The sequence below is a fragment of the Lampetra planeri genome, chromosome 23 (assembly GCF_965212315.1).
Source record: "Lampetra planeri chromosome 23, kcLamPlan1.2.h2, whole genome shotgun sequence".
Classification (NCBI taxonomy): domain Eukaryota; kingdom Metazoa; phylum Chordata; class Hyperoartia; order Petromyzontiformes; family Petromyzontidae; genus Lampetra; species Lampetra planeri.
In genome coordinates, this window is record NC_136129.1 from 1,216,978 (window position 1) to 1,237,565 (window position 20,588).

The 20,588-nt window shown below is 47.1% G+C and overlaps 1 protein-coding gene across 2 annotated transcripts; it reads left to right on the forward strand.

The window, feature by feature from the left end:
* Positions 1-2,470: 2,470 nt before the first annotated feature.
* GSTK1 (glutathione S-transferase kappa 1) lies at positions 2,471-18,234 on the forward strand. Of its 2 annotated transcripts, none has more exons than XM_078604715.1 (8): positions 2,471-2,689; positions 2,805-2,886; positions 4,910-5,038; positions 7,067-7,167; positions 8,394-8,429; positions 9,754-9,870; positions 16,030-16,127; positions 17,964-18,234. In XM_078604715.1, exons 1-8 carry the CDS (start codon positions 2,624-2,626, stop codon positions 18,025-18,027), a joined length of 693 nt encoding a protein of 230 aa, XP_078460841.1. In that variant the 5' UTR covers positions 2,471-2,623; the 3' UTR covers positions 18,028-18,234. The 2 variants fall into 2 exon arrangements, with proteins under 2 accessions (XP_078460841.1, XP_078460842.1); XM_078604716.1 differs by having other exon boundaries at positions 16,030-16,123.
* Positions 18,235-20,588: the final 2,354 nt, after the last annotated feature.

Sequence of the window (20,588 nt, forward strand, 5' to 3'; positions counted from 1 at the left end):
TAAACAGCCAAGTATATTTTAGCCCAATGGAAAAAGGACAATAACCCAAAGTTTTGCTTCATTTCAAAAGATAAGAATGGACAGCTCCAAAGATCTGAGACAGGCCGGCAGTCACACATATTGGATTACTGATACCGGTGGTCATGACCTTAAAACCATGGCCGTATTGTAACTTTCAGAAGACCAACTGGACCAGCTACGAAAAATAAACCGAAGCTCTATTGAAAAACCTGAAAACTTTGACGAATTCATAACAATTCTGACATCTGACAAAAAAGACAACATCCCGAGGGGACATCGGAAAAGCTCTTCGCCATGTTGGCAACCAGAAACAGAGAACTCTTGAAGAAGTTCATTAGAACTAGTGACCAAGGTAAGGGCACCACATTGCTGACTCCCTCAACTCTGCATGAAGAAAACGTTGGTAAGACATCGCTGCAGACTTGGACTTTACTCACTCCATCCTGAGCTGCTGAAGAACCTGGGACTGTGTGGACAACAATGGCATCTACACTCCTTCACCATCATACACGGGACAGGCAAAATCCCAAATGAATGGAAGCAAGTCTGAATCATCATCATTGTGAAACACAGAAAGCCTCAAGAATTTCCTTTCAGCTACAGGCCAGTATCCCTCATCTCCTCCACCTGCAAGCGGATGGAATGTGCCACGCTTGCTGGACATTCCCCAATTATCAGCCCCCAACGTCCTCCCAAACAAGCCATATGTCCAATTGGCCACAGCTGCTGCGAACAAATCGTTGCCTTCACGACCCTGAATGAAACTGGTTTCCAGCATCAACAGAAAAACTGGCACAGCAACGATCATCTTCTCTGGTGCCTATGCCACTGTTTGGCATCATGGCCTGCTGCTGAAGTTGGCCAAACCCACCAGATGCCATTCTACTCTACACCTAATCAATGTGATGCATAGCAAAACTGTACTCCCAGGGTACACCTCGCTGATAAACACAGCCACAAACGAATTATGAATAATGGCCTCCCTCTAGGCTTGGTACTGGCACCACCACTATGTAACATACATATGAGTGACCTGCCATGCAGGTCATTTCGCAAAATCACATATGGAGATGACACAGCTCTTGCTGGATAGCCCACACACCTCGAGGACATTGACACTGTACTCAAACAGCTGATCGCTCTTCAGGGATCGTGCTTGCAGCATTCTAAAATCTCACCGAGATCCGGAAGAACGCCGGCGAACAGTCGAGCAGCGTGGACGTCCAGACATAAACGCCTCAATGGAGACCATGACATCGCACCTCCTGGCTTTAACATTTGTCGAAGTAACTGGGTGTAATCATCAGACACCATCAGAACATCAACAGGGCGCTGCAGACATAAATATAAAATTAAAGACGAGGCCACGACACCACAATGGCCATAACAACCCAAACTATGGACCACATAGCAAACCACTTTAGTCTGCGCTCCTTCAACGAATAGCGAAACTATAAAAACTCTCCTGAAATCAATAAGAGGTTTTTGGGTTATATTGCTTAAATATAAATACTTCGTTAAACCCGCCACCACCTGACACAGCCAATTAATGAGGTTTATCACGTAAAGAAAACATGCCAATTCGTTACTAGTTCAGCACACCGGTTGTGTGTTGGAGAGTAAACCCACAACAGTTACCATTCGAGTCTGACGTTTCACCGGTAATGATAACCAGCCTCAGATGATGAGAGACACCGCAAACTCCAAATATACAGCAGCAGGCGTCAGGGTCGGTATCGAACCCACGACCTCCTGCATACCAAGCGAGGAAGTCAACATCTCCTAGCCACCGCAATGATGATGATGAGAGAGACACGCAAACTCAAAATATACAGCAGCAGCAGGCGTCAGGGTCGGTATCGAACCCACGACCTCCTGCATACCAAGCGAGGAAGTCAACATCTCCTAGCCACCGTGATGATGATGAGAAACACCGCAAACTCAAAATATACAGCAGCAGGCGTTGTCAGGGTCGGGATCGAACCCACGGCCTCCTGCACACTAGGCGAGGTAGTTAACATCTCGTCACCGTAGCGAATCGGCGCGTTCGCCCCGGGCTCCGGGCCCCACGCTTTGGGGGGGGGGGGTGTCAGATGTAATATTTCCCCTTGAGGTTGAAGGCGTTGGGGGTGCGTTCTGTTCGCTGGCGGGGGGTGAGGGGGGGTGGCGGGAGATGAGGGGGGTGAGGGTGGTGAGGGTGAGGGGGAGTGGCAGGGGATGAGGGGGGTGAGGGGGGTGAGGGGGGGTGGAGGGGGTAGACGGGGTATGAGGGGGGGTTGAGGGGGATAAGGGGGGGGTGATAAGGGGGGGGTAAGGGGGTGTGAGGGGGGGTAAGGGGGTGTGAGGGGGGGGTAAGGGGGGTGTGAGGGGGGGGTAAGGGGGTGTGAGGGGGGGGGGTAAGGGGGTGTGAGGGGGGGGTAAGGGGGTGTGACGGGGGGGGGTCTCTGCCATTGGTGGGGGAGGAGTCGTGACCTCACGCGGCCCTGGGGAGAGGAGTTCGAGCTGAGCGCGGACACCCACACGGGCACCCATCACCACCTCCACCACCACCTCCACCACCATCACCTCCACCACCACCACCTCCACCACCACCACCATCGTCATGTCCCGGCGCCTCGTGGAGATCTTCTACGACGTCGTGTCGCCATACTCGTGGCTGGGCTTCGAGGTGACCACTTACACAGACGAGGCTCGCTGCTGAGCGGTCCTCGGGCGCGATAATGTCGGAGTCTGCTCCTCTTCCCTCGTCCCGAGCTGCTGCTGCTGCCTGTGTGTGTGTGCAGATCCTGTGCAGGTACAGGAACGTGTGGAACATCGATGTCCGTCTGCGGCCAGCCTTCCTGGGCGGCATCATGGCAGCCTCGGGTACGCAGCCTCGCAACCACCACCACCTTCACCAAAGTGTGCGATGTTCGTGCGGCTGGGGATCTCGCAGTGACATGTGGAGGAGTGCCGAGGGAAAAGGCGGAAACTCCACATTCACATGACGGGGACGAGGCCTTGAGACAGGACACCAGCTGTGTACGAATCCCCTCCGCGGCGTGCAACACGCGCACGTCGCGCGCTGTGGTCGTGCCATGCAAGAAACTGGCCAGACACAAAGATTAAACAACACAGGGGTGCAGTAAACATGTAACACAGTGGTGCACACGCGTGTACAGTACTACACGTGTGTACAGTGACAGTGGTGCATGCACGTGTACAGTAACACGCGTGTACAGTGACAGTGGCGCATGCACGTGTACAGTGACATGCGTGTACAGTGACAGTGGTGCATGCACGTGTACAGTAACACGCGTGTACAGTGACAGTGGCGCATGCACGTGTACAGTGACAGTGGTGCAGACGCGTGTTCAGTGACATGCGTGTACAGTGACAGTGGTGCATGCACGTGTACAGTAACACGTGTGTACAGTGACTAGTGCACACGCTTGTACAGTAACGTGTGTACAGTAATACAGTGGTGCAGACGCATGTACAGTAGCACAGTGGTGCAGACGTGTGTACAGTAACACGTGTGTACAGTAGCAGTGGTGCATGCACGTGTACAGTGACAGTGGTGTATGCACGTATACAGTAACGTGTGTACAGTAGCAGTGGTGCATGCACGTGTACAGTGACACGTGTGTACAGTAGCACAGTGGTGCATGCACGTGTACAGTGACAGGGATTTAAAGCTTTCGTGACTGCAGGGATTCATCTTCTTGCTTCTTTCGGTAAAGTCGCGTAGAAGTGAAATAATAAAATAATAAAATAAAAATTCCCACGACGTTTCGGCCACCCACAACAGCAGCCGGCAGCCTGAGTTTCTTCACCTGAGGACGGCTGCTTGTGTTGTGGCCGAAACGTCGTGAGAATGATTATTTTATTATGTTTTATTATGATTTTATTATTTCCCTTCTACGTGACTTTACCGAAAGAACCAAGAAGTAACAGGGGTGTACAGTAACAGTGGTGCAGGTACAGTAACACGCATGCACTTTCATATATGTGCGCACTTATAAGTACAGTTCATTGAAAGACAGATACCGACTTGCAGTACTAACACAAACCTTACCCATGTGTACTGTGTAACCTTGGCGAACCTTACCCAGCAGCCCTAAGCCTGGTAATCAGTTTGTCCTGACCCCATGCCTTCTGCTATCTTATCCCCTACCCATAAATTCCTTACTCCGACCTTACCGCCAGCAGAAAGCTTCCCAGTAAACATGCAACGTTCATCCAACGTTGCAGTCAGCCTGGGTCTATTAAATCCGCACGGGACATTTCAGTTCAGCACTATAGCAGTACCAGGTCTCGACGTAAGTGTGTCCCTGACTCCTGAACGCACGCCAAAGCCTGGGATGTCCGGGTCAAACACACAGAAGGTGGCAACCCGAACGGAGATGGGTAGTTTGGTGTTAATGCCAAGATCTAATACTCATTAAATACAAAGGTTTAATGCTCATAATGTTTCATCCGCGTCTCACCCCGTCACTGCACATTTTATTATTTTACACGTTTTCTATTAACTCACTGTTGTTGTCGTATCCTCAAATATTGTAACTCAATTTTAACCCACTTCCCAATGTGGTATCGACTGCAAACTTGGTATACTTATGTCATATTGGTGACAATACTATATTCTATCATAAAAAATGTATATTTTTAGACATTTTTTTAATGTTATGTTTCGGCTTGGGTTTAATTGTCCACGCTCAACTCACGTTAGCTGTAAATCACCACGCACGGCCCCTTACGTTATGGCAAGCTTCGGGGCCACTTCCTGGAGTGGTGGAGTTCTGCCATTACGAGGACGGTACATTTTTAAATATTACTTTTTTTATTACCTTGAATCAGTGATGCTTAATTTAGTGGCCATTGACACACTGCGCGTGTCCCTTTGCAGGCAATAAGCCACCGGGTTTGGTGCCCAACAAGGCGCGGTACATGACCAAGGACCTGGAACGTCTCAAGGATTACTTCCAACTGCCCATTGTTTTTCCCAAGAATCCTGCTGAAGCCATGTTCGAGAAAGGTCGGGTGTGTTTGGCAGCCTTTTAACACTCATTCGTTATTTATTTTGACATGGTTTGCGAGTCAACCATCTGCATCGCTGCAGGGAAACCAGATAATTAGAGGCGGCAGTACAGCAACTGTGTTAATCTCTGGGATTATTTTCTGGGCACTGGTTATCTTCCACGTGAATAAAAAAAAACACTCTAGGAACCAAGAATGCGGGTTTCCCTCGCTTTGTGGGTTCGGTTCCTGCGATTTTCACGTATATATGTGGAGAACGTATTTCTACCCAAAATTCTCTACTTGCAGTTTGAATTCACGCACATGCAGCTATGCAGTCAGACATGGGACGACATTGTGTGTACTGTATGCACTACTCGGCAGGCAGCTGTCTTGTGAAGTTTTTCTCTGTGGGCCCTTTTTTGTTCGGGTGCCATGGTGGTGAGATGTTAACTACCTCGCCTGGGATACAGGAGGTCGTGGGTTGGATCCTGACTGACGCCTGTATATTTGGAGTTTGCATGTTCTCCCCGTGGTCACGTGGATTTTTCTCCCTCCACATTTAGAAATGTGTTTTAGAGTATTTGACTAGTATAAGTATAAATTCCACATGATATAAACCACTTCTTTGAGCTGTCATTTGTGGCCAGGTCAGTTCTGAAAAAAGAGCTTCATAGCTCTTACCTCGTAAAATAAAAAAAACACTGTTTCATTTTTAGTTTAGTTTTTTAAATGTATTTACTGCATGAAGTGAGGGAAACCTGTGTATCCAAATTAGATTTTGATTTAAAGCTTTCGTGACTGCAGGGATTAATATTCTTGGTTCTTTCGGTAAATTCACAAAGAAGGGAAACAATAAAATAATATTTTTTTTATATTTTATTGTTTCCCTTCTACGTGACTTTACCGAAAGAACCAAGAATATCCAAATTAGGTTTCTCATTAAAATTTTTTCAAGTGAGGCTTTCTAAGATGAATAAAACTATATGCATAATCAAGAAATGGCTCGGGGAACTCATCACACAATTTTTACAAGAACCGTAATACATCATATCAAAGATCCCCCATATAGCCTTAAAAGACTGTAGCGGCAAGTGCTGTTAGCGATCACCTATAAAGGCCGGCACGGCACACGAGGGGGTGGGTGGCCAACACCACGCCCAGCCGCCTTTGTCTACCTAGCGGCGATGTTTACACATCGCACCAGGTACTCATTTGAGGCTGAGTCGACCTAGGGGAGGCCCAGGACCGGTTCAGATAATCGTCACTGGTGTTTGCCGTGAGCGGGAATCGAACCCGGGTCTCCAGGTTCGTCGTGCAGCGCGCTAACCGCTACACTACCGCTCCCCCCCATCAAATGCACACCATGTCACACACTCCCCTCTCGTGTGATCCGTGTTGTCTAGGTGCTCTCGATATTATTTGAAAATGTGAATATGTATTTTGAATGTGCCCGAATTGATAACATTTGTATAATTTGTTTACGTGAAATTTGTCTTCGCATCGTTTACAAGATTCTGAGGTCAATTGGCACCCTTCAATGTAAAATGTTCCCGACACAACAAACCCAGACTTGGAAAAGGAACTTATTCACAATAACACTTGATTGATTTATGATTGAAAGCTTCAGCTCATGCTTGGGGTGCCACCACAGTGGTGAGATGTTGACTACCTCGCCTGGTATACACAAGGTCGTGGGTTCGATACAGACCCTGACAGCTGTATATGTGGAGTTTGTGGTGTCGCTCTGTAGTCCCGTGGATTTTTCTCGGGTCCTCCGGTTTTTCCTTCACATTTCAAACCAATGTGCGTTTAAGAGTATTTGGCAGCTATCAGCTATCATTTGTGATGCCCAGGTCGTTTCTGAAAAAGAGCTACATAGCTTAGTGAGGGCCTTACCTGGTAAAATGAAAATAGTTAAGTTTTGTACACCGTTATGTTATTGTACCAACTTGAAGCTGTCACCCCTTTGCCCTGTGGTGGCACGACTGCTGCTTGAGCCGTGGACTTAATCCTCTCGGCACCCCCTGGCCTGTGCTGCGTGCAGGCTCGCTGGCAGCCCAGCGGTTTCTCACGGCCGTGGACATGGAGTGCCCTGCTCAACTGGAGGAGGCCTCCCGGCAGCTGTGGATGCGCATTTGGTCACGGGTAATGCAGACGCTGTGTTTGGGCTGCACTGCCATTGGGGGGAAGGGATGATGGTAGATGTTGGTCAAGGATAATGACGGAATGGCAGCCAAGTTGGGGAACGTACCCAATAGGACATCTACTAAGAAATGGATCAATTAAATCGCCTCGTGTGTAACTGCTAGATGGATTATTACCAAGTAGGAGCCAGTTGTGGGTTGTGGCTGATAATGAAGCAGACCTCTACGCCTCACATCATCCCCAATGACCGCTTTGAAAGCATGCAATGGGGGGGGGGGGAGTATTGCGTATTCGTACAGGTGGTGCTTAGAGCAGGCAGTTTTTGCAAAAATTTGATCTTGAACCTTGGTGATTCTTTCATGATTTTAAAGTGGATTCTGTTGTATAGTCCTGTGTGAGTGCACCAGTAAGATAAACGCAGTCTGCCCATGGGATGGTCAGGATGCCCAGGGTGCAGGATTGGGTCGGGGTGTAATGCACAAGTGGTGTAAGCAGAAAGGAAAATGCTGAACCGTTCTTTACACTTTGTGATAAAGACTAACAACAGCTGCTCAGACCAGCTTGTGGCATCCCATGCGATATAATTATCTCTAGGTTGCCTTGGGCTAACTACGTGACTATTTCTACCCACGTGACTTTACCGAAAGAACCAAAGAGTATGGATTCCTGCAGTCACGAAAGCTTCAAATCAAGATTGCCTTGGGCTATTTGAGTAGTGTGGCATTTACAAAACAATTCAACAGATGTTAAATATTCCCGAGCCTCTGGGGATCCACAGATTATTAAGCCGTGATGAAGTTACGTTTCCTTTTTTAAAGGTCAAAGTCCAAATTCCACAGCAAGCCGGTTATGACGACACTGCACGTGCCAATGCCTCCCATAATTTAAAATCGATATCTCTTCATAGTTGATGTTATGGGAGGCATTGGCAGAACTAGACATGATTGGTTCTGCATCACTGGTGGTAGCCCTTACACGTGAAGAGTGTCGAGATTGTACTCATGCATTCATTGATAATAGTAATTCGTTATGGGTCAAACTAACATGCATTAAATTTCGATTTAAAGCTTTCGTGACTGCAGGGATTCATCTTCTAAAGTCACGTGGAAGGGAAATAATAAAATTAAATATTTTATTTTATTATTTCCCTTCTACGTGACTTTACCGAAAGAACCAAGAAGATAACATGCATTACTTAACATTTCCATTTGTTTTGTGTTTTGTAGGATGAAGACATCACCTTACCTGAGAGTATTGCAGCTGTAAGTTGCTTTGGACCTTATCTGAAAGTGGCTTTTTGATAAACAAAATGAAAATAGTTTTTAAAGTGTGTTTTTTGCTATTGTGTACAGATTACTTGAACACTTTATTACCATCCTACTACAATACTGTATCACTCTTGGTCTATGCAAGACAAAGATCCCCCTGCATAGCCTTAACAGACTGTTGGGGCAAGTGCTGTTAGCGAGTAGCACCTATAAAGGCCGGCACGGCACACGAGGGGTTGGGTGGCCAGCACCAAGCCCGGCTGCCTTTGTCTCCCTCGTGGCGATGTTTACACACTACACCAGGTACTCATTTGAGGCTGAGTCGACCTCGGGGAGACCCAGGACCAGTTCAGATAATCGTCACTGGTGTTGGCCATAAGCGGGAATTGAACCTGGTCTTGCCGCTTTCCTAGCACAGCGCGCTAACCACTACACTACTGCTCCCCACACACACAATGTACACGCACAAAACACTCACTCCCTGCGTGAGGCTTACTCATTACATCTCAAGGGGGATCGCTCGGCTGAAAAAAATAGTCCCACTGTTCAATTTGCAAGTTCGCGTTTTAAGTCAATATGTTAAAACAGATATATATTTCATGGAAGCTGGTTCGTAAGTGCCGGTGTTTGCAAGTCAATGACCGTGCATGTACAGCATGACTGTGCATGTACAGCATTACTCTAGGTCTGTACTCACACTTGGTCACACTCACCAGCAGCCTAGGCCTGAATCCACGAGATGCTTCCCTTCAAACCAACGCAAAGAGCTTTATTTCGCCCTTACCATCAATTAACTAACCTCCCCTCTTTCCCCACCATAATTACCTTTTCACCTCACAACCTCATCTCCCCCCGCACGATTGCCACCTGCACAGACATTCACAACAGTTCAGTTAATTTCTGAAAGCAAGCATGGTTCAACTCTGCCAGTACCCCAAACAATTACCTGTAAAAAAGAACATCTCCTGGAATGTACGAGATCTTAAGCAGGTCTTTGGCCTTGAACAGTGGCTGAATGGGTGACAACCGTGCATTGGAGGGTTTCACAGACAGCTGTCGGGGCTGTGCTACTATGTGGGCAGCGCAGGAAAATGTTGTCCTGTACTTCTATGCTCCATTGATGCTCCCTGTGCATTTGCATATGCAGTGATTGCCACCTGCACGATCAGACACTTATGATTCCCGACAATTAAGTCCTTTCCACTTCCACATTTGCATTGACAGCAATGACAGTTGAGATTGTAACGAGTTTCAATTGTTACAAACGTTGTGTTACATTGTCACCTGCTCCCAGTAACGTTTCCTCCCGTTCAACCAGGCCGCCGCACGGGCTGGGCTACAGGCAGAGCTCGTCCAGAAGCTGCTCGCCATGGCGACGTCACAGCCGGTGAAGGACCGGCTGAAGAGCACAACCGAAGATCTCATGCAGCACGCGGTCAGTGCTCACGCCTCCTCCTCGTGTGCTCCCCGGGGATCCGTCCATCGTCAACACAGTCGCAATGTTTCATGGCTCTTCATACACGTTGCCCCCCCCCCCCCCCCATGGCTGCTGTAATGGCCGCTTGGAAGTTGCATCGGTCGTCTATTCAACATTTCATGAGCGGATACAGCCGGGAGATTTGCATGGCTGATGATGCTCTGCCCGCATCATCGGACAGTTGGCCTCCACCAATGACCTGGGCTCACACCTGGAACGTGGAACCTTGACGTGAATTGCACCCCACCATCGCGGGTGATGCGTGGGAACTAAGGGAAAAAATGTGTTGTCATTGTTGAATTTGGTTGCTTGGCACAACGTAGTGAGTGGATACATTTATGTGACTGATATTGGGTTGCATGGTGTTTGTGGATGTCTTGAAGTAGTTCTTTGACGTCATCTTCCAGAGATTTTCTGTGACGCAAGGTAGCAAGCATGCTTATAGCTGCAGCGTATTGCCTACACATGATGTGAATAGCACTATTGGAATATCGTTTTAGATGAGGAGCAAACATTAGTTTTAAAAGATGAGTACCCAGACAGAGTCCACGTATGAAGGCAAAACACAAAATCCATCGAGGTCAAGAAGAGCCTACTTGCTGTACTACCGCTCACCGGTTGCCTCCTGTTGTACACAATGGATTAGTCATGCACCACCGTGCTTAGTAACCGCATTCAACTTCTGATTTGTTTCTTGTATCATTGCCCCTTAAATTATCACTCACTCGGCTTGTTGTTTACCCAGGAACGCCTCGGCGAGCCTCAAGACTTTCAGGAAGGTCCCACTAAGTTTGGCACTAAGGGGCGATAACTGCTATGCATCTCCTAATTTGTTTGCGAGTCATTTTTGGACCATGACACTGGCACACGATGGCCTAATCTTTCTTTTAATGGCGTCCCGGTATCTGTAACGTCCACCGTCAAGCCTGACGGCATGCCGGATTCTAACAGTGAACTTCTGCAACAAACAGCAATCTTAACACTGACAGTAAACCCTTGTTAATTCAACACATGGGGCTCTGGCCTTGCCAAATTATCCAGTATTCCGAATTATGTAAAATGGAACTCCCCCAGTCCTTCCTGCCCCAATAAAAAAAATTGTTGTCCAAAAAAAGTAACACCATCAGTAACCAGCACTGCAGGAGTATTGACACACCTGCATGAATTCTATCCAAAACTTTGGATTTGTCTCGCGTACTAAGGGATCTATAGTTTAACACGTATGCTTTCGCGACCAATATCATCCATAATACAGGTTTTTTTTGGGTTAGATCGCGTAAATAAGGGATTAAGGGATTTGTACTTCAGTCCTTTTCTATTACTTCCTGATGTAGGTGTAGACGACATTTCTGAGAGGGTTGTGGCTTGCACAAAGTGCTTAAACAAGGTAAAGTCCAAAGCAACAGGTCTGCACGAACGCTCACCACGCTCACCACGCTCGCCACGCTCCCCACGCTCACCATGCGCACCGCCACTAGTCCGAGTCATTGTTTTGGTCGTGGCGTGGTCCTACGTGTGTGCCCAAATTGCACCATTCGGTACGGCATTTCGGCTCGTGGCGAATTGCTAATACTGTACATGTACTGAAAGTGCAGCCGTGCCGAATTATCCCCAATTACGAATGATAAAATGCCGAAATAGCGAGGTTTTACTGTAGTAGGCTTTTGCGACCAATACCCATAAGGGTTTTTTTTGGGGTAAATCGCTTAAATATAAATGTGTCGTTAAACCCGCCACTACCCGACACAGCCAATTAGTAAGGTTTGTCTTACCGGTGTGTTAGAGAGTAAACCCACATTGTAAATATTTTGGAATTACTCTCACCGGTGTGCTGAATTAGAAACGTTTTGTTTATATGACAAACCTTAATCCTCGGCTGTGTCGGGTGGTGGCGGGTTTAATGCCACATTTATATTTACGCGATCTTACCCAAAACACCTCTTATAGATAACAAGCAGAAAATTCGCTACCACTGGACCGTGTCTGAAACTAAGGGGCCGTCCATATATGACGTCACGCACCGAGGAGGGGGAGGAGGAAGGGGAGGAGGAGGAGTGGGAGGAGGGGGGGGTCAGACATTTGTGACGATGTGTGACGAGGGGGGGTTTGAGAAATGTGACATCACATAAAAACGCGCAACTTTAAATCAATGTTAATTAAATATAATTGTTATAACAACACTAATTTTGATTAATTTTCATTAACTATTTCATTATTAAAATTTACTAAGGTCACCTTTTATTTATTCCATGAAGGAGCATTTTGCTTCTCCATGGGAGAATGGAGAAGCATACATTTTGTAAATTTTTTGAATGATTGTTATTAAACATTTTGATTCTAATGATTTTACCAGGGCTTTTCATTCTGTGGAATTAATATATGATTGTTATAATAGTACTCTCCATTTTGCTTAGTTCTACTACAAAGTTTCAAGTATTTTTTATAGTTATAATTACTTTGAATATTTTAGAATTTCACTATAATATTCTGAACATCTGCAGTTTTAGTTAGACGTTGAATATTTTCAAGTGAATTTAATGCTAAATTTCAGCTTTCCCAACGCCTCCTTTTTTAATAAATGTTTTCTCCTACAACATCAGAGTGCAGTGCCACATTAAATACGCACTACAATGACAATAGTTTAAAGCGATTTGAAGCATGTTTTATTTTCAAAATGGAAATATGGATTTGGGGGGGGGGCAGAGCTTTGTGACGTCATATTTGAGGGGGGTGGTCTGACTTTTTATGACGCCGTGTGACGAGGGCGGGAGGTGGGGGTCAAAAATCGGCCAAAATCGCGTGACATCATTTATGGACAGCCCCTAAACTACTAAACGATTTTTATTTTACCAGGTAAGGCCCACTGAGCACTGAATATCTCTTCTTGAGAAGCGACCGGGCCACAAATAATTCGCCAACGAAGTGGCTTATCGCGTGGAAATGTGTCGCAGCCAAATGGCCGCTCCCTTGACTCTCTTAACGTGAAAGGGTGTGACATGTGGCGAGCATCTAGGCGGCGTGGACCGGCTATAGGCAGGGCGCATCCCGGCCTCTTGGCGTACCAGTTGGCGGAGCGGCCAGCACCATCCTGTCTCTTCTGCATCTCCTGGCGCATGTTGTTTTTGTGAACCCGTGTGTACGCAGGGCAGCACGTGTACGCACGACTGTTCACGTGGGCATCGCGCAGATAAACACAACATTTCCACATCGTCAGAATATTCCACTGTCATAAATGTACCCTCGGCCTGAACACCCCCAGCACGACAAACCTCACAAGAAATCAAATAATTAATAGAATACACGACGTTTCGATTGCAACACAAGCAACCGTCATCAGGTGTGAATGAATGCAAGCTTGGAGACACATATAGAGAGAGAGACAAACACAGACACGGAGAGAGAGAGACACACATATAGAGAGAGACACAGAGAGAGAGACATCCACAGAGACAGACACACAGAGAGACAGACACACAGAGAGAGACAGACACACAGAGAGAGAGACAGACACACAGAGCAGAGACAGACACACAGAGCAGAGACAGACACACAGAGCAGAGACAGACACACAGAGCAGAGACAGACACACAGAGCAGAGACAGACACACAGAGCAGAGACAGACACACAGAGCAGAGACAGACACAGACACACAGAGAGAGAGACACACAGAGAAAGACACATGGGGGAGAGACACAGAGAGAGACACATAGAGAGACACATGGGGGAGAGACACAGAGAGAGAGACACACAGAGAGAGAGACACACATATAGAGAGAGACACGCACATAGAGAGAGACACGCACATAGAGAGAGACACGCACGCAGATAGAGACACACACAGACACACAGAGAAACAACGCCTCTGTGACTAGGCATTATATATAGAGAGAGAGGGGGGGGGGGTGTGCAGAGAAATGGGCATGTGAATGAGAGCAGAGGGGGGAGAGAAATTGGAAGTTGACAAATCTAGTAAAATTTAGAGAGCGGCAGGGGGAGAGAAGTTGGAAGTTTGAGAAAACAAACCTAGTAACCTTAGAAATTTAATGCAACGCAACATATAGAGTCGGCTAACACAACAGTTAACACTTTACCTGGTTGATTACGCTCTTCCAAAGATTGCTAATTAGAAGTTTAAGTGTGAGTTGTGTGGAAATCCTCCCCGTAGAGGTGGTTCACACTTGATTTGAAGCTTTTGAGACTGTTGGAATGACTCTGGTTCTTTCGGTAAAGTCTCGTGGAAATAAAATAAATAATAGAATACGACGTTTCGATTGCAACACAAACAGCCGTCATCAGCTGTGAATGAATGCACGCTCGGAGCTGTGTTGCATCGCCTTACATTTCTAAGTTTACTAAGTTTGTTTTCTCAAACTTCCAACTTCTCTCCCCCCTGCCACTCTCTAAATTTTACTAGATTTGTCAACTTCCAATTTCTCTCCCCCCGCCGCTCTCATTCACATGCTCATTTCTCTGCCCCACCCCCCCCCCTCTCTATATATATAATATGCCTCTTCACAGAGGCGTTGTTTCTCTGTGTGTCTCTCTCTGTGTGTGTGTCTCTGCGTGTGTGTCTCTCTATATGGGGAGCGGTAGTGTAGCGGTTGGCGCGCTGCACTACGAACCTGGCGACCCGGGTTCGATTCCCGCTCACGGCAAACACCAGTGACGATTATCTGAACCGGTCCTGGGCCTCCCCTAGGTCGACTCGGCCTCAAATGAGTACCTGGTGCAGTGTGTAGTAAACATCGCCGCTAGGGAGACAAAGACGGCCGGGCGTGGTGTTGGCCACCCACCCCCTCGTGTGCCGTGCCGGCCTTTATAGGTGCTCGCTAACAGTACTTGCCCCTACAGTCTGTTAAGGCTATACGGGGGATCTTTGATCTTTATCTTTGTGTCTCTCTGTGTCTCTCCCCCATGTCTCTCCTCCATGTGTGTCTCTCTCTCTGTGTCTCTCTGTGTATGTTTCTCTCCGTGTCTGTGTTTGTCTCTCTATGTCTCTCTCTCTCTGTGTTTGTCTCTGTGTCTCTCTCTGTATGTGTGTCTCTCTCTGAGCTCGCATTCATTCACACCTGATGACGGTTGCTTGTGTTGCAATCGAAACGTCATGTATTCTATTATTCATTTTCTTTTCTTTCTACGAGACTTGACCGAAAGAACCAAAGAGTAATTCCTGCAGTCACGAAAGCTTCAAATCAAGTTTAAACCTCACAAGGTTATGTAATTTTCCAGCGTATTCCGATACTCGTTAAGGTCTAGCTTGCGCTCATCTGCATTGTTGATGTTGATCCGGTGGGAGAAATCACAAGCCATCTCTGGATAGCCTGTGGAAGATGTTCCCAGGCAGTTAGAAGCAGCCACCTTTCAGCAACAAGCAGAGCGCCTGGTGACCAACATAAAGAACCATTGGCACACTTAATGTTGATTGACCGTTTCATTTTTAAACTGAAGCAGCAACTATTTTAAGTGACGGAATAATTTATTGAAGGTGTTCTATTTCAACCGGTCACTCGTTCACCAATGAGTTGGTTGGTGCATCTGGATTGGTGTGGGTTAATCGGGCATATTACACGTGCAGAGAAACCGATGGGAATGTAGCATCACACGTTCAGGTCTCCGGTGTGATGTGCAAGTTGGGGTGCAACTGATACATTAACCCCCCCCCTCCCCTCTGGTCTTTGCACCTGATTGGCTCAAAAGTGGCATCATATTTGACCCTCTAAGAGTCTAAGACCTGAAACAAGACGATTTCTCCACGACTATGACTGTTGCCTGATGCGGCTGGTTGTAATTACTGGCGAAACGTAACGGTACTTGAATTGTAAATGTGGTGCTGGGTGCACTCTTCAACACACCGGTGTGCTGAGCTAGTAACGAATTGCTGTGTTTTCTTTGCATGTCGGGTGGTGGCGGGTTTAACGACACGTTTATATTTCCGCGGTCTACCCGAAAAAAACCTCTGTTGTGGTGTACACCTGTATGTATGTCTGCACGTACACATGCATAACTTTGTGCCCACGTGAAACGGGCAGAGTGCAAGCGCTTATTAAGGTGCCAGTGTCCTCCTGTTTGCAGAAGCACTCGCCAATGTTAATGTCTGAGCACGTGTGTGGCTGCAGGCATTTGGGATGCCCGCCATCGTGGCGCACGTGGACGGGAAGCAGCACCTCTACTTCGGCTCTGACCGCTTTGAGCTGCTCGCGCACCTGCTGGGTGGGTGGCAGGCACCGCACCTCCCCACGCCACACGGGATGCCTAGCGGCGACGATGTTTGATTTTTTTTTGGCGCGTCATTCACGCAAATTGCTGTGGATTGGGCACAATTTGTAACACGCGGTTTCCGCACACCGGAGGCACAATGGGAAACTACAGTCGGATCGGCAACCTCAAATGGAGCCGATAATTTCCCAAGCTCTGTTGGTCTGATATTGAGATGTTTGGCCAAATTATGTGGGAGGATACCGGAGCAACTGCAGAAAACCCACACAGGTGAAGGGGGGGTAACAACTCATTCGCCAGATGGAAATTAATCCACTTGCTGTCCTGCCATACCCTGGCAAGCCAGGAGATGGCGACACGACGCCTTTTGGAAGCTTCACGAATGTGTGCGGTCCACCAACCTCGGCCTCCGCAGCCACCCACCCGTGTTCCAGTATGTGCCATTAAATCCTCCCAACTTGAAGGTGACATCACAAAACAGGCTATGTGCATTACCTTGCAGTGAAGACATCCGCTGTGTAATGTGGCACATCCAACGTGAGATGAATTCAGCTTTGTGTGCAGAGTATATTCAGTTGCTGCTATTGTACCCATCCGTTGCACAGTAGCAAGACATGGCCTTTTCTTGTTGTGTACATTCCATAAATGGGGTAGCAGTGGACTGCGCACTGAACCCAGAACCTGAGTTTGATTATAACAGCCTACCTCAGCATTTTCTTGCTGTGGGTGTTCAACCTGATGATGATCGCTTGTGTTGCAATCGAAACGTCGTGATTTGTTTTATTTTATTTCTACCCACGTGACTTTACCGAAAGAACCCAAGAGTATAGCCATGGCTAAGTTTCAAGCAATACCTTAATCGGTTCTTAGCTGCCCAACCTTCAACCCACACTGACCAGCAAGGTAAAGTACGATCAATCTCCTAGACATCTGTGAAAATGTTACTCATAGCTCATCAGATTCCTCCAGTATGAAGATGCTGATTCCATCATCCCCCACAACAACCATAATCTAACTCTAGATTTGAAGCTTTCGTGACTGCAAGGATTCATACTCTTAGGTTCTTTCGGTAAAGTCACGTAGGTATAATAATAATAAAATAATACATGAAAATAACTAAATTAAATCACGTTTCGGAAGCAACACAAGCATCCGTCATCAGGTGTAACTGCTCCAGTAAAATGACACACAATTACACACGCTACAGTAATTTTACTGGAGCAGTTACACCTGATGACGGAGGCTTGTGTTGCTTCCGAAACGTCGTGATTTAATTTAGTTATTTTCATTCATTATTATTTTATTATTTTTACCTACGTGACTTTACCGAAAGAACCTAAGAGTATGAACCATAATCTAGCAGTGGATAACAAAGAGCTTTACATTTTTTTCATTGTGTGACCACAAATCTACAAACCATTTCCATCGGCACCATCTATTCTATGTGCAATTTTGCCCATGCTTTCTGGAATCCTCCCTTGTACCTCCCCATGCCGACTTGCTCCGTAAACTCCAGTCGCCACCGCCGGCGGCTCCGCTCCATCTCCTGTAGAACGCTCAATGGCAACTCGCCCACCAGCACATTCACCTGTGCTGCCCCAATGGAAGACTCCCTCAGCCATTGACTGTGCCACCTTGCATGCTTCGTTTAATCTACCCTGAGGGTCACCAGGACTTCTCGTTGCTTCAGTTATTATAATTTTCTACACGTGCATAAACCCAATATCAACTTGCTCCTTTTGTTGTGCAGTGTGTTGATACAAGAGCATATAACGACTATATAAAATTACAAAATAAACAATCCAAGTGACTGTATTCCTCTCTTTCCATTCAGGAGAAAAATGGTATGGACCACTTCCCTCCCAAGCCAAGTTGTGAAGTCCGATCTAATCTTTTGACAGCAGCCTAAGGTTACGTATCAGGCCTGTCATCTCACACGTGAACCACTAAGCTAAATGAACACGATTGCCCATGAAAGCAATGTAATTACTGTTTGAGATTTCCTGCTACTGTTTTAATGCAGATTTTCAGATGCCTTTAATATTTTACATTATGTGAATGAATGATGTGATGTTTGTCTAATAAAGCGTGGATGAGTATCATTAGCAGCATTGTCGTCTGGGTTTTTTTTCAGTGGGTCAGTCAAGTAAGTTTCACCATCTTCTACCCAATGGTTCCCAAAGCCATCTGGACTCACGGACACACTCAACCCTTGATATTTCCGTTGACCATGCAGTGTAAAGTTGTGAAACAAAAAAGCAATGGTTGTCTGCAAGAGTTCTGCGGATACCTTCACTTGGCCTGGCAGACCACCAGTGGGCCGCAGGTCACCAGTTGGGGCACCCCTGAACCTCCCCATGCCTCTGCCCCATGAGATAGAGCAGCACCGAGCACAGCTTCACAGTGGCAGCACAGTATTCCCTCGTTATGCTGGTAGGAACCTCCTGGTTTACACCAGCCCACAGGGGATTATTCTGTCCGTCCGTCGTGCAGGGAGGGGCTGGGAGGGGAGGGGCTGGGAGGGGAGGGTGGGGCTGGTTGGGGAGGGGCTGGTCACCCCGTGGTGCCCTTATACAACTCAACGTTTAACCTACTCACGCCGGCTTGTGCCCGCCCTCAGTCGGCCATATTTGCGGAATACACCACACCGCCGTTGACCCTGAAACATTGACCGAGCAACCCAACGTTCCTACCAGCTCCCTCCGCAGGAATGTGTTTCACAAGCTTGCTGTTCGCGCATCGCGTCTGGAACTCTTCGTGATGAGAGAGAAAGTGACGAGAGATAAAGTGACGAAAGGGATGAAAGAAAATGTTGAGATGGAGAACCTCTCGAAGGATCTGTAGTCGTTGCATGTACGAGATAGAACTAGAAGCATCTGTGTAGACGTTGCCTCCATGCTCATTTATTCTAACAAATGTAATATTTTTTGTTATAATTTTTATGTATTTAATAGCTTATGTGTTTAAGATAATTTCTGTAGGCTTATCATCACCAAATTTGCTATTCATGAGCATCTCTGAAACGTATCCCTTGCGAATCACAAGGGGATATTGTACCTCCACAGCACTAGCCAACAAAGACCACCTCATGCACACGTGAAAACAAAACTGTTTCTGTGGAAGGTTCATGCTCTCTCTCTTCTATGGACATTTTCACGTGCAAACGATTGCTCGTGCACAGGTACAATTACCTTTAATGAACGGTTGCAGGCAGGGATTAATTTCTCACCAAATATTTTCCTGTTTGCCGGTGGACTGGAGTCGGCACGTGAATAACTCGTCGTCAAAGTAGTGTCCTGTATTTGGTGTGCTGGTTATGGAATCTCTTCAGGGTCAGCAACCCAGACTGGCTGACATTAAGCCGTACTTACTGGTGAACAATTTTGTACACACGTTTAAAAATCGTGGGTAGGTTGCTTGTCTAATGCAGACTCGTTAGATGCTGCCATTTGTAGAAATGGAGAGAGACGTGAATGACGCAGACACGAAACAACAGGTTGTGCGCACAATCACTCGCGCTGGAGAGACGTGCACATCCAAACGGACACTCGTGCCAATGACCTCTTACAAATGCCGACAAACTTTTACACAAATGGGCATGGACTGTTGGTCAGATGCACAGACAGTAAAACTCATTCTTTTATTTTTACACGACAGTTCTTTGAGTTTGGTCAATACATACAATATGTGAATGTAAAAAAATATACAATACCCATCGATGAATTGTGCTGAATGCGATACTTTCTTGGAACAAAAAAAATCAATTGTTCTTGCCCAAGGAATAGGGACAAATATACCGCATTCGCACGAGTTTCAGAACATGTTCAAGTACTAACCTGCCACAGGACATCTGTTACTGGTAGGAATCACCTCCTGGTTACACCAGCCCACAGGGGATTATTCTGTCCGTTCGTCGTGCATCCAAAAATGGGAGAGGTGGGGCTGGGTGGAGAGGGGAGGGTGGGGAGGGGCTGGGTGGGGAGGGGAGGGTGGAGAGGGACTGGGTGGGGAGGGTGGGGCTGGGTGGAGAGGGGTGGGAGGGGTGGGGCTGGGTGGGGAGGGGCTGGTCACCCCGTGGTGCCCTTATACAACTCAATGTTTAACCTACTCACGCCGGCTTGTGCTCGCCCTCACAGTCGGGCATATTTGCGGAATACACCACGCCGCCGTTGACCCTGGCCATAGACCGAGCAACCCAACGTTCCTACCAGCTCCCTCCACAGGAATGTGTTAAACTCCACGTGACGGCCTGGTATTTCCAGGCTACCAACACACTGCTCACTGTTTAGACATCCGTGTGTGGGCGCTAAGAAACCCGGCATCCTTGGCCCCACTGTAGAGTTTGTGTTGAACCCAAGGCTATGTTTTGATGAGGCCAATATTACCCGTTCCTTGCTCTAAAGCCCAGTGCACATAAAATATGCATTGGTGAAGTCTTGGGTCAAGTGTCATTTCTAAT

What these genes read in the sequence shown, in the direction of transcription:
- GSTK1 (XM_078604715.1), top strand. Translation starts at nt 2,624, where the DNA reads ATGTCCCGGCGCCTCGTGGAGATCTTCTACGACGTCGTGTCGCCATAC. An exon ending in GGATGCGCATTTGGTCACGG is followed by an intron (nt 7,168 to 8,393) that starts GTAATGCAGACG and finishes TGTGTTTTGTAG; the next exon opens with GATGAAGACATCACCTTACC. An exon ending in CTCGCGCACCTGCTGGGTGG is followed by an intron (nt 16,128 to 17,963) that starts GTGGCAGGCACC and finishes CTTTCCATTCAG; the next exon opens with GAGAAAAATGGTATGGACCA.